Raw genomic sequence first — 15703 nt, forward strand, 5'->3', positions numbered from 1 at the left:
ATGCTATTGGCCAGAAGACTGGAGGTCGTTGGTTTGAATCCTCTATTTTGGTTAAGATGTCTTTGATTTGGGAATTTGTAGACAAGTTTCCTTTTAGGAAACGTATTGTGGTACACTTTCAAAAGGTGCTACCGGGACATCCGCCACTACATGTAGTATTCATTACACACTTTGTATTTTTTTAGTGTCTGAATCAATAGTACAGAAGATGTGGTTACAAATTGGTGGTTCACTTGATAACTTCACTGATGCAGCTCTTCAATATTACATTCGTGCATTCGAATCCACCACAAATGGGAGCGAACTTTTTCACAAGTTTAGCTGTGATGCAATTGAAGTGATCCCAGGTTTATTTCACGGAAAACTTCAACGTATGGAAGCAGTGGAGCAAACAAGAAAATTGTTTGATGTGTTTCTGAGGTAAAAACCAAACATATAGTGGCATTTTCATTCTATACCGATGCTATAGCTTGTTTAACCAATGTAGCTTATCAACAGTGATTTACATTTATTTCAATCATGTCTGGTACGACGAACGACAGTTCTGCTAGATTTTAGAAACTGCCTTCAATGAATCATACGCTTATCCAGTGATCTCGTGGGATTGCTGTTGACTGAGCCAATCCCAATCTCTCCGTCTTATCTTCAAGTACGAAACTTGTCTTAATTCAGTCTGTATTTATTGGTCGATATCCAAAAACTTCATATAAAGTCGCCAAATAGATAACTCAATTGTCTATACCAGCCAGTAAATAAGACATACTCAAGATGCATAAAACGGGGCAAGATGCATATTTTAACTTTGCCTACATTACCGTAAAAAATAGCACGAATTTACGATTTGTATACCATACTCTTGCCAGCATCTATGTTCAATACACAAACATTAACGTTTTGAAATTTACATTTCAGAGATGAAAATAGCAAAGTATCACAACAACAACAAACGACTAATACGGTGCTTACAACTGATGAAATACACATAATAGAATATATTGGGGGATACGTGTTACGAAAATTGAAGCGCAGTGCCACAGATGAACAACAAGGCATTTTGTCTAAACTAGAAAGTGACACCAGTTGCACAGCGGGTTCATCTATGATTGACACACTACAAAACGACGAATACGGAACGTTACTGAAGCCAAGTCCTACTCTGATGAAAATTTTGCTGAGGCTGGAAGTGGATTTTCGAAAACATTTCAGCTTTTGTAATACAATGCAGACTGTGTTTAAGGAGATTGATATAAACAGTTTGTATTTATTAACCAACGACTGGGACATTGTGTCATATATTGTAAACCACATTTGCAAGCTATATTTTAAAATTCGTACCCTCCCTATTCGTACCTATCAAAAAACGAAGATTTTAAAGCTCAAAGTCATTGGTGATGTTCAGAAAAACAACATCAGTCTGCGTAAAGCGTTACAGTAAAGACACTAATGTACGGAATATTGCTCGTTGTTTTACAATAAATACCTAACAACTAATACCTAAACATTAAATTGAGAGCCGCTCTGATATCAATCATTCATTAATCTGAGCGGGATATAAATGCTATCATTATTATTATTATTATAATTTCACGATTCAACTAGCAACAGTGCAAGACTAAAAGCCTATAAGGTTTTAAAAACATTGTAAGACTTACGACGCTAGTCTAGACGGCTTATTAGAAATTCAGGTCCTTCAAAATTGATTAAGTTGCTGACAGGCTAACAGTAGCCTGGCTGGGTTAACTTTAGGGCTGCACCAGAGTTTAATTTTAGGCTTCTGACAATAACATAATGTTAAATAATAGGTTGAAAATAGCCTAAGATGTGGATAGCACCTTACCCATGGTACAAAACTATATTACTAATTAGCCAAGCACCTTAGGCGGTGAGATAGCTCAGTGGTAGAGCTCAACGCACATAAAATCGAAGGAACATCCCATCTAAAACTCTTGTGATGTCCGTTTAATCTACTGCACAAGTGTCTGTAGTGAAGCGTGACGGCCGACACGTAAAACGGAGCAAAAAGAGGAGTTTCCACTCATTGTGTTATATCTCGTTGGTTCACCGATCCAAAACAAGAGAGAACACCTGCTCCACAAACGCATTACTGACCGGAAGAGAGACCATGACGCTAACCAGCTTGTAGAGCAACAGAAAGAAAAACTTTACTAGATCTTCATCCATTTGTCCTCAGGTTCATCTTTGCGGAACACAACATGTGGAATCTTCTTGAGCAGAGCAATGACAGCTGAGACCTCATCGAAGAACTCATGCTTCATTGCCTTTGAAGGACCAATTTGTTTCGCTAACCCCTTAACTTTCTAATACTCAATTGTTTGATCTCTTAGCAGGGTCCAGTTGATATGTGTTAGAATGTTGGATGCTTCTCAAATTGATACCACTCATTGATATATTCTCAAAAAAAGATAGAAGCTTTGTACTTGCTAAAAATAAGACAAAATAAGGACTTAAGTCAAAATCAAAAAAATTTCTTAGAAATAAGGACAATTAATTTTTCTCAGATATTGCTCTTTAAAATAAGGACAAATCTTAGAAATAAGGACGGTATGGAAACTCTGACTATGGTAAAAGAAAGGAAAACTTATCTGACGCAATAATGGATCGCTACAGTATGCATAAATCAACAAGTGAATAAAAACATATCAGTAACTTCTCAAGCACATGTAGCTGCATGCAAATTGTCGCTTCAACCTTTTGTTTGACATAAACAGTAGAATTCGCCTATAGTGACTTTGGCTATAGTGACACTTCGCCTATAGTGACACCTGTTGCAAAGTCCCGTTTGCAAACCATATGTTTTGCATAGAAATGACTTCGCCTATAGTGACTTCGTGTATAAGAACACTTTGCTTACAGTGACACCACATTTCTGTCCCTTGGGCTTAAAAATTTCCGTATAAGGACACTTTACGGTGTATTTCCAGTTTATGTTGGAATCATATTTTGTCCTTATCAGCATTCCCAGCCAGCAAATCCATCTTTTTACATTGATTTAAAGTATGCAGAGGTTGAACCATAAAGGATTGATTTGCTGACTGGGTTTGAATTAAACCAACATGGGATGCGCATGCGCAGATACTGCAAAAGTGAAGTTATCAACGACGTCATCATTCGTCTATAGTGACACTTCGCTTATAGTGACACTTTTTCCGCGGTCCCTTCAGGTGTCACTATAGGCGAATTCTACTGTATTGTTTTTCGTTGTGATGGTCAGAAATAAAAACAAACTGAACTGAAAATGAAAATTACATGACTTTTGATTTTTTTAAGTTTTTTTAAAGGTAGTGTCTAAAAAAACATTGTTAACTACAGACAGTGGCCAATGTTTCGACTTTTGATCTTACGTAAGATTCGTGTGTTTACTTTATCGTTCTTTCCATTTTCGCGCTACCAATGAAAAATAAAATTGAATTGAACTAAGTTTGTTTGTTGACTACGAAAATATTCACATTGACCGCTTGGTGAAGTGAATCTCCATAGCAACTTGTTGGCATGTTGAAAAGAATGGTGGGTACGGTGTTTTTATTGTTGCTGACCAGAGTGGAACAAGAAATTATCCGGATTGTTGTTATTTAGCTGCTTTTTTCTGAAAAATCCATGTTTTTATTTCTTTTGTAAAAAATGGGTAGGCTATTCTACACTCAGTTGCCTACAGAGGATAGTTGTCAACTAATGGATTTTCATAGTATCAAGAAAATGAAAGAAACATCTTCTGACATTGTATTTTGTCAATTATAATTGAAGTGCATGGTTTAAAAAATACCAGTTTCGCCACTACATAACATTGCCTACCAGTTTATGATAGAGGATGATATGAAATAAGATATGACAAATCAAGTGGTTTAGTAGCCTAATCGGATTTGCAAGGTTTATAAGCCTACCATGAATTCAATACCGGTATATTTTGAATGGGATAGGTGTGCAATGTACATCTATCCAGCACGGTTTTAACTGTGTAATAGGCTATTGAATTGTGCAAGTTATATAAATTGAATTGGTTATATTTATTGTGCTTACATAAGGCCTAGCCATTTCATGCAACGAAGTTGTGTTTATGTTGTTTTTATTGCGATTGCATGTGTTCATGTGCACAATTGCAACAAAGACAACTATTCTTTACCGGTACTTTAAATTTTTGTCAAGGAAATAGATTATGCCGCTGTCTTGCAACATGTTTGTGAGTTGCAATACTGCAATGTTTTTATTACACTTTTGCACATATCAACGCAATAAGAATGATGTAAACATAATTTGTTTTTAATAATGACAAAAATTACCATACAACCCATAACAATAATAGAATTAAACAGAAGGCTATATACCTATGTACAATGCTGTAAATGCAGCCGATTGTTCTAAACAAAATGCCACATAGCCTACTGTTTCATCTGTGTGTTATTGGAAGTTGTAATTCGCTGTTGATAAACTTCATAGAAACAGTATACGGTATTGAGCCTATATTATAGATTCATAAACAAGACAGTGGATGTAGTTACATAAAAACTGGTATAACTTTTTAAATACAAGTTTTTAACTTTAAGTTATTAGCTATTTTTCTAGCTTGATAGGTAGCCTATTGTATTAACCAAAAAAATGGAAGAAAAGGATGGAAAAAAACACAAACCTAAAGATCTTAAAGCTGCAACACACATTTTGAAAACAGTTGCCTTGAAAAGATATCGAGAAAAATTATGGCGCCAGTCGCATGAAGATGAAAGTGTCCCTGAATCAGCTGAAAAGCCATCTCTGCCTCAATCACTTCAGCATAGGCCTACTCCATCAGGACCCGGCGATGAAAAAAATGGCACTCAAAAAATTATTACAGCCTCCAATTTAAGTCGCAGAGATCAAGGTGACTTTGAAGGTACTGATCGTAGTAAAGAAATGTCAACTTCAAAATTGGGACGCCACTCTGAATTGCCAACAAGTGGTAAAATGCACTGTTATGCATGGTTAATATTGCATCCTCTGTGATAATGATTGATATCATACTGCATGATCACATTGCTTTCATTGCATTTGCACTCTCACCTTTATTCACCGTGTTATAATTATGGTGCACGGTCGTTTGGTCGACAGACATTTGGTCGACAGGACGTTTGGTCGACAGGACGTTTGGTCGACAGGACGTTAGGTCGACAGAACGATTCATTTTTGGGTTAGGGTTAGAGTCAGGGTTAGATTAGGGTTATGGTTAGTTAACTAACCCTAACCCTAAAATAAATCGTTCTGTCGACCTAACGTCCTGTCGACCAAACGTCCTGTCGACCAAATGACCGGGTACCATAATTATTACAGCACTTTTGTTGATATTTTGTCACACAAGTTTTTTAAACTTGTTTCATAACAAAATTCATAGTTATAGCTTATAATTAAACTCATACCGAAAAATTATGTTTTACCTTTGTCACAAATGAAGTCATTTTGATATTGTTCTGTGTCTTTTTTAATTTTTATTACTGCCTGCTTGACTATCTGCACTGCTTCTTGCTTGTCAAGTGCTGAAATTCACTTTGCACCTTAATACTGTATAAGTTATGTTGATTGTTTTATATTAATCCTTTTTACAATAATTGACTATATATATAGCCTATCATACTCTGTTGATTGATTTATTGATACGCTTAGTGGTTTTCAAACTTCTCTGAACTACAGCACACAAAGAATTTCAGAATCCACTGTGACACTTTGACTTGGTAATGCATAATTTCAATGTTTTTTTGTTTTTTTTTCATTTTTCAAGGTATTGTTTTTCATTAACTTTTTGATTAAAGCTGCTATATCGAACAAACTATATGAATATATGATAGAAGTTACTTTTTTAATCCATATAAAAGGTGTGCCTGCTGTTGTGATCAAAATAGGCTTGATTCGAGTCAGGCTTAATATCAGTTGAGATTGGTCTGATGATAAAAAGCTTTACACAGTTGATTATTAGTCTGCTGTGACATGAAAGAAAATGCTAATGTCTTCTAATAGGATTTGGCTTATTCTATCTAGTCATTAAATTCCATTGAAAGATGTTGCAATGAAATATTTAATGCCTCCTTTTTTTAAATAACAGAGTATATATTTTATTAATCATGTTTGACTACCCTGTTTATTTGTGAATAAACAGCCACAGTGATATCAGCCATATCAGCCACAGTGATTTCCACACTTGTTTATTCACAAATAAACAAGTGTGGAAATCACTGTGGCTGATATACTGCTATTTCCATTTTGTTTACACATCCTTTTTAAGCACTAGGCTATATGTTTGTTATTACAAAATGATTTAACATCATAAGTATTCACAGCATTTCAATTCTTGATTTATTTCACATTTGCACATTCATTAGGCTACTCTGTTTAATTTCTGCAATGTTCAATAAAGCGTAATTGTTTTACTGTAATAGTTTTCTTTATCAGAAAATTTTTTGCATGTGCAATTGATTTTACATTCTTCATGTTTGCTTCAAAATACATTATCACTGTGTTGTGATTTATCATCAATGTTATTGAACTGTCACCCTTTGTAATTAATTGTGTTTTGTGAAAGGGACTAACAAGCACCACTAGTTGTTGCAAACGAGTACAGTAATATACTTATCAGGTTACTATAATTGTGGTTGTTTAAAATAGTTTATTTGCTAAACCATAAAATTATACAAAACATTGAAACATAAATCTGGCTATAAATGAAAGAAAAAATTTATAGCCAGATTTGAACATGTTCTGAAAATGACATTGAAAACAACAATCTGACATTATATAATCCCAAATTGTTGCAACAACTGAATCTGACCGTCTGCTACACTTTGCACCAAAGCTATTGAAGTTTTGTGTTACCCTATCACATGAGGTTCATTGAACCAAAACATTTTAATTTGAGGTTTGAAACAAAGGCATGCACATTGAAGATATGGCTGAAATATAGGCTTTGTAATATCTACTGCTTCAATAACCGAGTAATATCACTGGGTTTCTCTTTCACAGACCCCGACTCATCATTCCGTGATAGTTAAGAAAAATTTGGCAATGAAATGTTTCAAGTTTGACAATATGAATTTATCAAACAACTTCCTAATTTTGTTTGGAAATCTTTTTTTTTATGAAAAGCAAATTGCATCAACTTTTTTATGGCAAACATGACTTTATAAATGTTTGAGCTATATTTGTTGTATGCACATGTGTTTGTCGTTAATGTAAAGTTTTTGATGCTTTTGCATGGCTACCATGAATTACCTTGCTGCTTTTATGCATGTCAAAGTCATTGAATGACAAATTTAAATATATATTATGGCAGAAATGGAAATACCACCTGGTCACAATGTGACTTGTCTCTAGGGTTTCATTGACACATTTGTTGTTTTAAAAATTCCAAAAGAATGTGGCCAAACGTAATGAGATAAATCATAAGGCCTGGTCTTTGTTTCTGTTTTTATTTAGTAATAACTGAATGGCTACAGGGCACCAACAGTCTTGCACTGCTGGTTTGCCAAGACTATTATTATATTTTCAAACGTAAAATAAAAGTGCATTTGGAACACATAATTGATTAACATGGATCAAAAAGACGATTGTTAAAGACACAATGTTTTGACGTGGCTAGAAAATTCTGTAATTTATTTCCATAAAACTTGCGCTTTGGTATTTTTTTTTTTAACTCTATGTTTTTTGTTTTGAAGACTCAGATACAGATTTTACCGACTTTGTTGATTCATCCGGAAATTTGTCCAAGATTTCTGCTGATGTTAACAAGCACCGGGTAGACATGGAAAATGAAGAAGTAGAACCTGCTGTGGACAACAAAGAAGATGCACCTCAAGTTGAAGATAATAAGATTGGAGAGTCAAGTGAAATTCCACCTCCAGCGAATTTAGTAGATGATGGCGAAACAACTATAGCTGATGCTGGTCAACCTATTGCTGATGGTGAAAACGAAACGAATGCAGCTGATGCAGTTCCACCAACTGCTGGTGGTGAAAACGAAACAAGTGTAGTTGATGCTGTTAAACCTCCTGGTGATGATAAAAATGCAGCTGAAGAAGCGCCGCCAGCAGCAGCTTTTGATCCTGAGTCAGAGTTTCAGGATGTAGAGCAAAAATCAGAGGTGGAAAATATTACAGCAGATGCCTCTGTTGTCCCTGAAGAAGTCAAAGAAGATGCACTACCAGAGGAAAACAAAGATGATGCTGCAGCTTTACAAGAAAAAAATATGGAGGGTGCCGAGAGTGTAGAGCCTTCAGCAGTAGAAGTCCAAGACACAACTGATGCTCAAGAGGATGTAGGAACTACTGAAGAAACAACAGCTGCTCATGGGATTGAGGACAAAATTCAAGATGAGGAAGTTGCTTCTGAAATAAAAGATAAACCTAATGAAGATGAGAAAATTCTTGAAAAAGCTGAAGAAGCTGCAAATGAAGACAAAGATAAAGCTGATGAAGCTGAGGAGGCTGCAAATGAAGACAAGGATAAACCTGATGAAGAACAAAAACCCGGAGATGAAGTAAAAACAGATGAAGTTGAAAAAGACAATGCGGATTTACAACAAACTGCTGCAGCGGATGCTAAAGATTCAGATGTAGAAAAAACTGAAGAAATGAAACCAGATCCGACTGCAATGGAAGCAACAGAAGAAGAAACGGGCTTTGTGTCCAGTATTCAAGGTCACGACCCTGAAGTGATTGTTCAAAAGAAGATTGAGCGGATTAAATTTAAGAAGAAGAAGTCTACTGAACTCGAATATAACGAAGAAGGACAGCTAGTGGAGCATGAAGTTCCTCCTGAACCACCTCTTGCAGAGTTACCAAAAACAAGTGCAACTGCTGTTGAAGGTAATTTTGATTTGGCTCTACAATACACGTAACATCACCATAACAGCAGGCTACTAAATTTATTACGACACACCTTCAGAACGTTTTATGACAATCGATGACAAATTTGCCGTTGATTAGAACATGTGGCCTGTTGGTGCCATAGTTTAGTAACTATCAGTTTTACCATGTGATAGCCGACGTGTAATAGTATTCCATTGAAGTAAATTGTGTTGAATTTGTATAGTATTTGTTACACAATAGATCAGTTAACTACATTATTGTTCAGATTTTGACTTCAAATCATAGTGATAAAGCAATAAATTTTTATTTTTTTTTGCAGAAGATGATTCCGTCTTGCCTGATGACTACTATTACAACATCGACGTATGTGTAATGTGTATTAATTAATTCAGGTTGCGTTTTCAACCATGGCGGTAATAGTTAGCCATAATATCATTTTAATAGAATCTTGAAGAGGAAGAGCAAAGATTGTGGGTTGCAGAATAGCATTACTTTTTTTTTAAATTTTGCAACTTGTCGTTTGAAGACGGCAATGTTTTTTTTAATAGAAGGCATGTTTTTAAATGAACTTGAAGCCTACTATACTGATTGGTTTATTCGTAATGTACGTACTCATATAGGCCTACCACAATTCAGTCCTCTTTAAGCTGGAAATTTGCCCGGGTTAGGTTCTCGGAGCCAAAAAGGTTTTGCTAGATCATTAAAGTTAAAAAAGTTGGTGTTCTGTGGTTGTAGGCCTAAACTGCATTTTTAAATTGCAAGCCTTGTAAGTTGTGTCTTCAACTCAGTTATGTGGTTGCCTAATCCAAGACATTGCGTACTAAAAAAATGTCTTGGAAATTTTACTTATTCACAACAGCGCTATCACTGTAATGTATTAAAAAAAGGAGGACGACACCGATTATTTGCAAAGAAATGTTAAACTCTGGTACAAATGTAAGATTGATGTAAAAAAGGATTTACTATACTAAAAAAGCAACTGTGCGAATATCATAGTGATAAGTGCCTCAATGCTAGTTAACTACAGTTATATCTTTGAACTCTTTCTATATCAATGTGTTTGATATTTAGGAATACCAATCTACTTCCACCGTCAGCAAGGATTCTGGGATTCCTCTTAACATGCTTCAATTCTTCCACTCTTTCGGCTACAATTGTCGCAAACGTTCAAATCTACATCTGTTGCGTGGACCCACTGCTGCGTTTGCCGCTGGGAATCTGGTATGGCTTTGGCTTACCCTAATTAGAGAAAACCTGCAGTTACACACTTTCAAAATAGTGATAAAATAAAGTTAACGTTTGGTTTAAATGAGGTCCCTAAGCCAACTACCCAAACATCAAAGTCCGTCATTTTACCTTCTGGATTGCATTCTGTTTGCAGACGTTGAATGAATGTAAAAGTGACGAATTTTGCTGTCTATGTATTCTTGACCCATTTTTCAGTTAAAATATTCTCGGTATCGTAAACGAGGGGAAATGCATATCTGTGATCGTTGCAGCACTTGGAAAGCTGACATTATAATCATCTCTTCACCACTTTGAATGATACAAACTGGCATATTTTGCGTGCGTGGTGTAATGTGCTAGTTGTGATTATTTTGGAATGGTTTTTGTGTGAATGAAATAAACATTGCCTAACCTTGAAGTAAACCCATGATTCAGAAAGATAGAGGCAGCTTTTATCATTATTTGTACAGAGAGAGCTTGAAATACTGAACCAAGAGTATCGGTTTTTGTATTTTAGATTCTGTCACTGTGTTTAAATTGACCGAACGTGCCAACCGTTTTCCTTTAATTTAGTTTTTTATGATGGATATCATTTCACCAGATTCACCTTCTCAATCTTGCAACCGGAGAACATCGGTTTTTGCGGAGTTGTGGAGGCGGAGGAATTGGAGCCATATCGGTTTGTATTAACCTACAATCGTATTAACCTACAATCATATTAACGTACAATCGTAATAACCTACAATCGTATTAATTAACGTACGTTTCGTATTAACCTACAATCGTATTAACCTACAATCATATTAACGTACAATCGTAATAACCTACAATCGTATTAATTAACGTACGTTTCGTATTAACCTACAATCGTATTAACCTACAATCATATTAACGTACAATCGTAATAACCTACAATCGTATTAATTAACGTACGTTTCGTATTAACCTACAATCGTATTAACCTACAATCGTATTAACGTACAATCGTAATAACCTACAATCGTATTATTTAACTACGTTTCGTATTAACCTACAATCGTATTAACCTACAATCGTATTAACCTACAATCATATTAACCTACAATCGTAATAACCTACAATCGTATTAACGTACAATCGTAATAACGTACAATCGTATTATTTAACTACGTTTCGTATTAACCTACAATCGTATTAACATACGGTTCGTATCAACGTATAATCGCACCTCCGATGTTTACCGGCGTTGACAAAAAATATTCAATTAGCTTTAATTCAACTTCTGTAACTCTTTTTTGTAACGCAGTTCCTCTACTCGTCCTACAGTTACTGAGCACACAATTAACGACATGTAACGTGTTATATTTTGTTAAATGCATAAATTTGAGCTGTTTGAGAAACTAAAGTTGTACTTGTAGTAAAACATGGCCACCTAAAGATACGGCCTGATTTGTCACATTTTGCAGAAATTTCCAGGTTTTTATAACTTTAAATGAACGTTTAAATAAATTTTTCTAAAAATCATATTTTTACGCTTTCTTTACTCTTTTTCCCAGATGACACAATAGGTTTTAACATCCTCACATGTTGAAAAACAAAGAAAATTTGATTTCGAAGATTTTAGTCAGACTGTTAATTTTTCAATAACAGTCTGATTTTGCGTTTTTCAACTTACTTTTTCTCATTTGCTACTGCTTCCCCAAGACAACAAAAATGTTTTATGTCATTAGGAAACCGCAAAAAGTAAAAAACATCTCAAAAAATGTCTGTCAAGCACTAGCAGTAGCTGTAACCAAAATCTGCAAAATGTGACAAATCAGGCCACATCTCCAGGTGGCCATGAGTAAAATTATGAAAAAAACGTGTCAATTTAAACATGATTGGGAAACCTGCTTGAGAATAACGCAAACTTTTACTTGTAGGTGCATCCAAGCGGAACGTGCTTTGCGGTAGCTGAGAAAGGAGATAGGCCCTTCATTCTTATTTATGAATACCCATCACTGAAACTCAAACGCATTCTAAGAAGTACTGTATATCGTGAAAAAGTGTAGACTTATTTTAATCAACTTGTGTGTTTGACATTTCCAAGTGTGTGGAAAAATCAAACCAACTCAAAAATGAAAAGGACTTAACGGTTTAAACATCATCAGTCATGCATAGTGTTGCACATGGTGGTCACTCCAATTTAGTGAAATTGTGTTTCTGTAATTTTAATGCATTGTAGGGGTAGGCTACTTTTTTTTTAATACAGCAGAAACACATAAGTTAACATTTATAATGTTGATGGTGGGATCTTGAGAACAAATAATATAATAGGATTAGTGCCCTAACTTGTTTATTATCTTCTGCTTTAGCGAATCTATCTTTTCTGTGCAGGAGGGACCGAAAGGGCGTATACGTTTGTAGACTTCAACCCGGAAGGCAATCTGCTGGCTTCAGTGGGTGCTTCCCCTGACTACATGCTTACGCTCTGGGACTGGAAACAAGAGAAAGTCACGCTTCGTTCCAAAGTAAGTTATCACGCTATCGGGATACCATTGTGTGTAATTTCTTTGCAGATGCATCCATGCATTTTTGCAAAGAATACTTTCAACAAGCAAGAATATTTTTCAGCCATGGCTGAAATTTACATTGATCCAAGTCTGCAGACGTTGAATTAATGTAAAAATAAAGGATTTTGCTGTCTTGGAATTTGAAACCGTGGAGTAGTTTCGCGTTCCTCTTGTCTGGACGCGGGATGAGCGCGATAAATCTAATCATTGGTCCTTCTACTAATTTATGTTTTACAATGCTGCCTTTTCCTTTATGAACAAAGCTTAGAGTGGCTGCTTGACTAGGAGATCTCCCAGGTCACTTCGCCGAACCCCTCTTGCAATATCCACATATTTTACAGCACAGTTCTGTTATTTAATATTCGTAAATATCACTTTTTTCAACATTACAAGTTTAAGAAAAATTTTGAAGCCAGTGAATAAAGATTGATTGATTGGTTTATATTGTTGCGAGTATAATAACGCAGGGGTTGAAACAAAGAAAAAACAAACAATATATAGCCTTCAAAAAAAATAAAGGGTTGTACCAGCAAACATTTATACGATTGGCCATAAATACAAACTGATATGCATAAATCAACAAGTGAATAAAAAAAAAATATCAGTAACCTCTCATGTGGATGTAGCTCCACACAAAGTGAAAATTATATGACTTTTTAACTCTTCTTTATTAAAAAAAATTAATGTTTAAAAAAACATTTTTAACTGCAAACAGAGGCCAATGTTTTGACGTTAAAGATCTCTCCAGTGTAGTGAAAAGAAAGTAGAGAGTTGTCTTGGAGTTTTGGAGGAGATAAAACAACTTTATTTCTCTTATATAACCCATAAAAAGTACATTACTCTGCATATCAGAAACAAACGTAACCCTTCTAGTGTTGCGGATACGCAAACATCGGAAGTAGTTCCGCATCCCCATGATCTAAAATCCCTACTGAAAACCTGGTGCATCTCATGATAAACATGTTACGGTATTGTTTTTATTTCAGGCGTTTTCGCAAGAAGTCTATCGTGTTACTTTCTCGCCTGAGCAAGAAGGGCAGCTGACATCATGTGGAACCTCGCATATTAGGTTGGTATACTAATTGCATCCCAGACAACAAATCAGTCGTTTTTTACATTGATTCAACGTCTGCAGAGGTTGAATCAATGTAAAAAGCGACTGATTTGCTATCTGGGATAAGAGCTTTCGTTTCGTTTGGCTACTATCGAAGGAGAGGTTTGTGGAAAAGGTAGACTTGGAAGATAAAGAACAGAGTGGATGGATAATATTCTCCATTGGAGAGGCGGAATCGATTGGGCGAAGAAAGCTGCTCTGGAGAGAAATGTCTACATCCCACCTTAGGGCCATGGCGAACTGAACTGATTATGTAGTTTTTTCATTTCAAACGTGACACAATGATTTCATACATTGGCTTTGTCTCATTTGTGTTTCGTAGCTTCATTTATTACTTCATACAATAACGACTCGTTTTAACCTGTCATTGTGTTTTTTTTTCTGTCTTACCGAGCCTGACATGTTTTGTTATTCCCTAAACTACAGGGTGGTCCACAAAAATGTGACACATTTCGTTTGTTCATAATTTCTACAAATCTGAACATTTTTCAAAATCCTTTCAGCCGGAGATGGGTCATAGCTATAAGTTTTTGCCCTCAAAAGAACATTTGAAAAAACGAACCGGTTTCTGAGTTATTTTAATATTTGATAATATGTTCGATCCATGCTCCCTCGCTGCTGAATCATCGCTGCCACTCTCACATTGAAATTGTCCATTACTCTCCCTAACATGTCCCTTGGAATTCTTCTAATTTCTCTTCTAATGTTTTCCTTCAGTCTGTCAATGGTATCAGGATTGTCCTGGTAGACTTTATCCTTCAGATATCCCCAGAGGAAGTAGTCAGGAGGGTTAAGATCAGGTGAATATGGCGGCCAGGGGTTGTTGGTCCTCCTTGAAATCAATCGATCCACAGGAAAGTTCTGATGCAGATACTCAAGGGTACGATTGGAACAATGCGATGGGGCACCGTCTTGCTGGAATACAGCTGTATTCAAGTCGGTCTTCCTTCTCCTCCTTACTGCTGGAATGAATTGTCGTCTGAGCAATTTGATGTAACGTTCAGTGTTAACAGTCACCTGGCATCCCTCGTCGTCCTCAAAAAAGTAGGGACCAAAAATGCCATTACGTCCTATTGCACACCAAACTGTGACTTTTGTTACACTCAAGGGTGCTTGCACATGCGCATGAGGCTGTGCTTCTGCCCAAAACCTCATATTTTGTTTGTTCACATGGCCACTCAAATGGAAGTGGGCCTCGTCGCTAAAGAGAAGCACATCCAAAAGACCGGGATTGTTCTCAATCCGTTCACTGATTTGCTGACCAAATTCAAATCGTTCGTCCTTGTTGGCTTGACTTTGAGTCTGAAGAAGCTGAATTTTGTATGGGAAAAGTTGCAAGTAAGCATGAATAATTCTATTGACAGAAGATCTTGAAATCCCCACTTCCTGAGAAAGTCTTCTGGTGGATTTCCGTGGATACTTCTCCACACGAGTTCGAACATCGTGAACTTTTTCGGGGGTTCTTGCGGTGGAAGGTGGACCACTATGGTTCTTATTGTTGTTAGTCACACTACCACTGTCTCTGAACTTCTCCAACAAGCGTTTGATAGTATTCCGAGACGGTGTTTTTCTTCCAGGAAAGTCATGACGAAAATGTCTCTGGGTCAAGATTACAATTTTTTGTCGAAAAGTATTGTTCAATGATTTTTGTCCGCTCAGCCACTGAAAATTGATATCCCGGCTCCATACTGCTACACATAAAACTTATAGCTGTACTCTATAAATAACCTGAAAATCAAGAGGTAGAATTAATTTTATGGAAATGACAGATAAACAAAATATGTCACATTTTTGTGGACCACCCTGTAAATCACCCCTAACGTGTTTTCACCCTCCAAAGCCAAGTCTTAATCCGAACTACACAGGCAGTGCAAAAAATCCATTTTCAGCAAATCCATGAAAAAGAGCCTGCTTCTTTTTTACAGTATTGTACTCAACGCTTAGTTGTTGCGTAAAATAAGCACCAGCAACCGACACTGCCTGTTCTCTTT

The 15703-nt window shown here is 36.1% G+C and overlaps 2 protein-coding genes across 2 annotated transcripts in view; both read left to right on the plus strand.

Annotated features, from left to right (window-relative positions):
* LOC145787215 (uncharacterized) lies at nt 1-1435 on the plus strand. The gene is made up of 4 exons (XM_082598939.1): nt 1-31; nt 186-420; nt 470-483; nt 930-1435. Exons 1-4 carry the CDS (start codon nt 1-3, stop codon nt 1433-1435), a joined length of 786 nt encoding a protein of 261 aa, XP_082455065.1.
* A 2550-nt stretch (nt 1436-3985) lies between these two features.
* The window catches only part of LOC145787301 (cilia- and flagella-associated protein 44-like), a 40532-nt gene continuing 28814 nt past the window's right edge, over nt 3986-15703 (plus strand). Inside the window, exons 1-8 of the mRNA XM_082599021.1 lie at nt 3986-4948; nt 7689-8837; nt 9160-9203; nt 9912-10061; nt 10669-10746; nt 11969-12071; nt 12423-12556; nt 13585-13667. Coding sequence (XP_082455147.1) covers nt 4612-4948; nt 7689-8837; nt 9160-9203; nt 9912-10061; nt 10669-10746; nt 11969-12071; nt 12423-12556; nt 13585-13667 — 2078 coding nt within the window. The 5' untranslated portion in view covers nt 3986-4611. The remainder of the gene's footprint in view (nt 4949-7688; nt 8838-9159; nt 9204-9911; nt 10062-10668; nt 10747-11968; nt 12072-12422; nt 12557-13584; nt 13668-15703) is intronic.

Source organism: Aplidium turbinatum, chromosome 18 (assembly GCF_918807975.1).
Source record: "Aplidium turbinatum chromosome 18, kaAplTurb1.1, whole genome shotgun sequence".
NCBI classification, from domain to species: Eukaryota; Metazoa; Chordata; class Ascidiacea; order Aplousobranchia; family Polyclinidae; genus Aplidium; species Aplidium turbinatum.

Bases quoted from the DNA above. Each gene is read 5' to 3' on its own strand.
- LOC145787215 (XM_082598939.1), top strand. From the start codon at position 1: ATGCTATTGGCCAGAAGACTGGAGGTCGTTG. The intron at 32-185 runs GTTTGAATCCTC...GTATTTTTTTAG, and splicing joins CAGAAGACTGGAGGTCGTTG to TGTCTGAATCAATAGTACAG.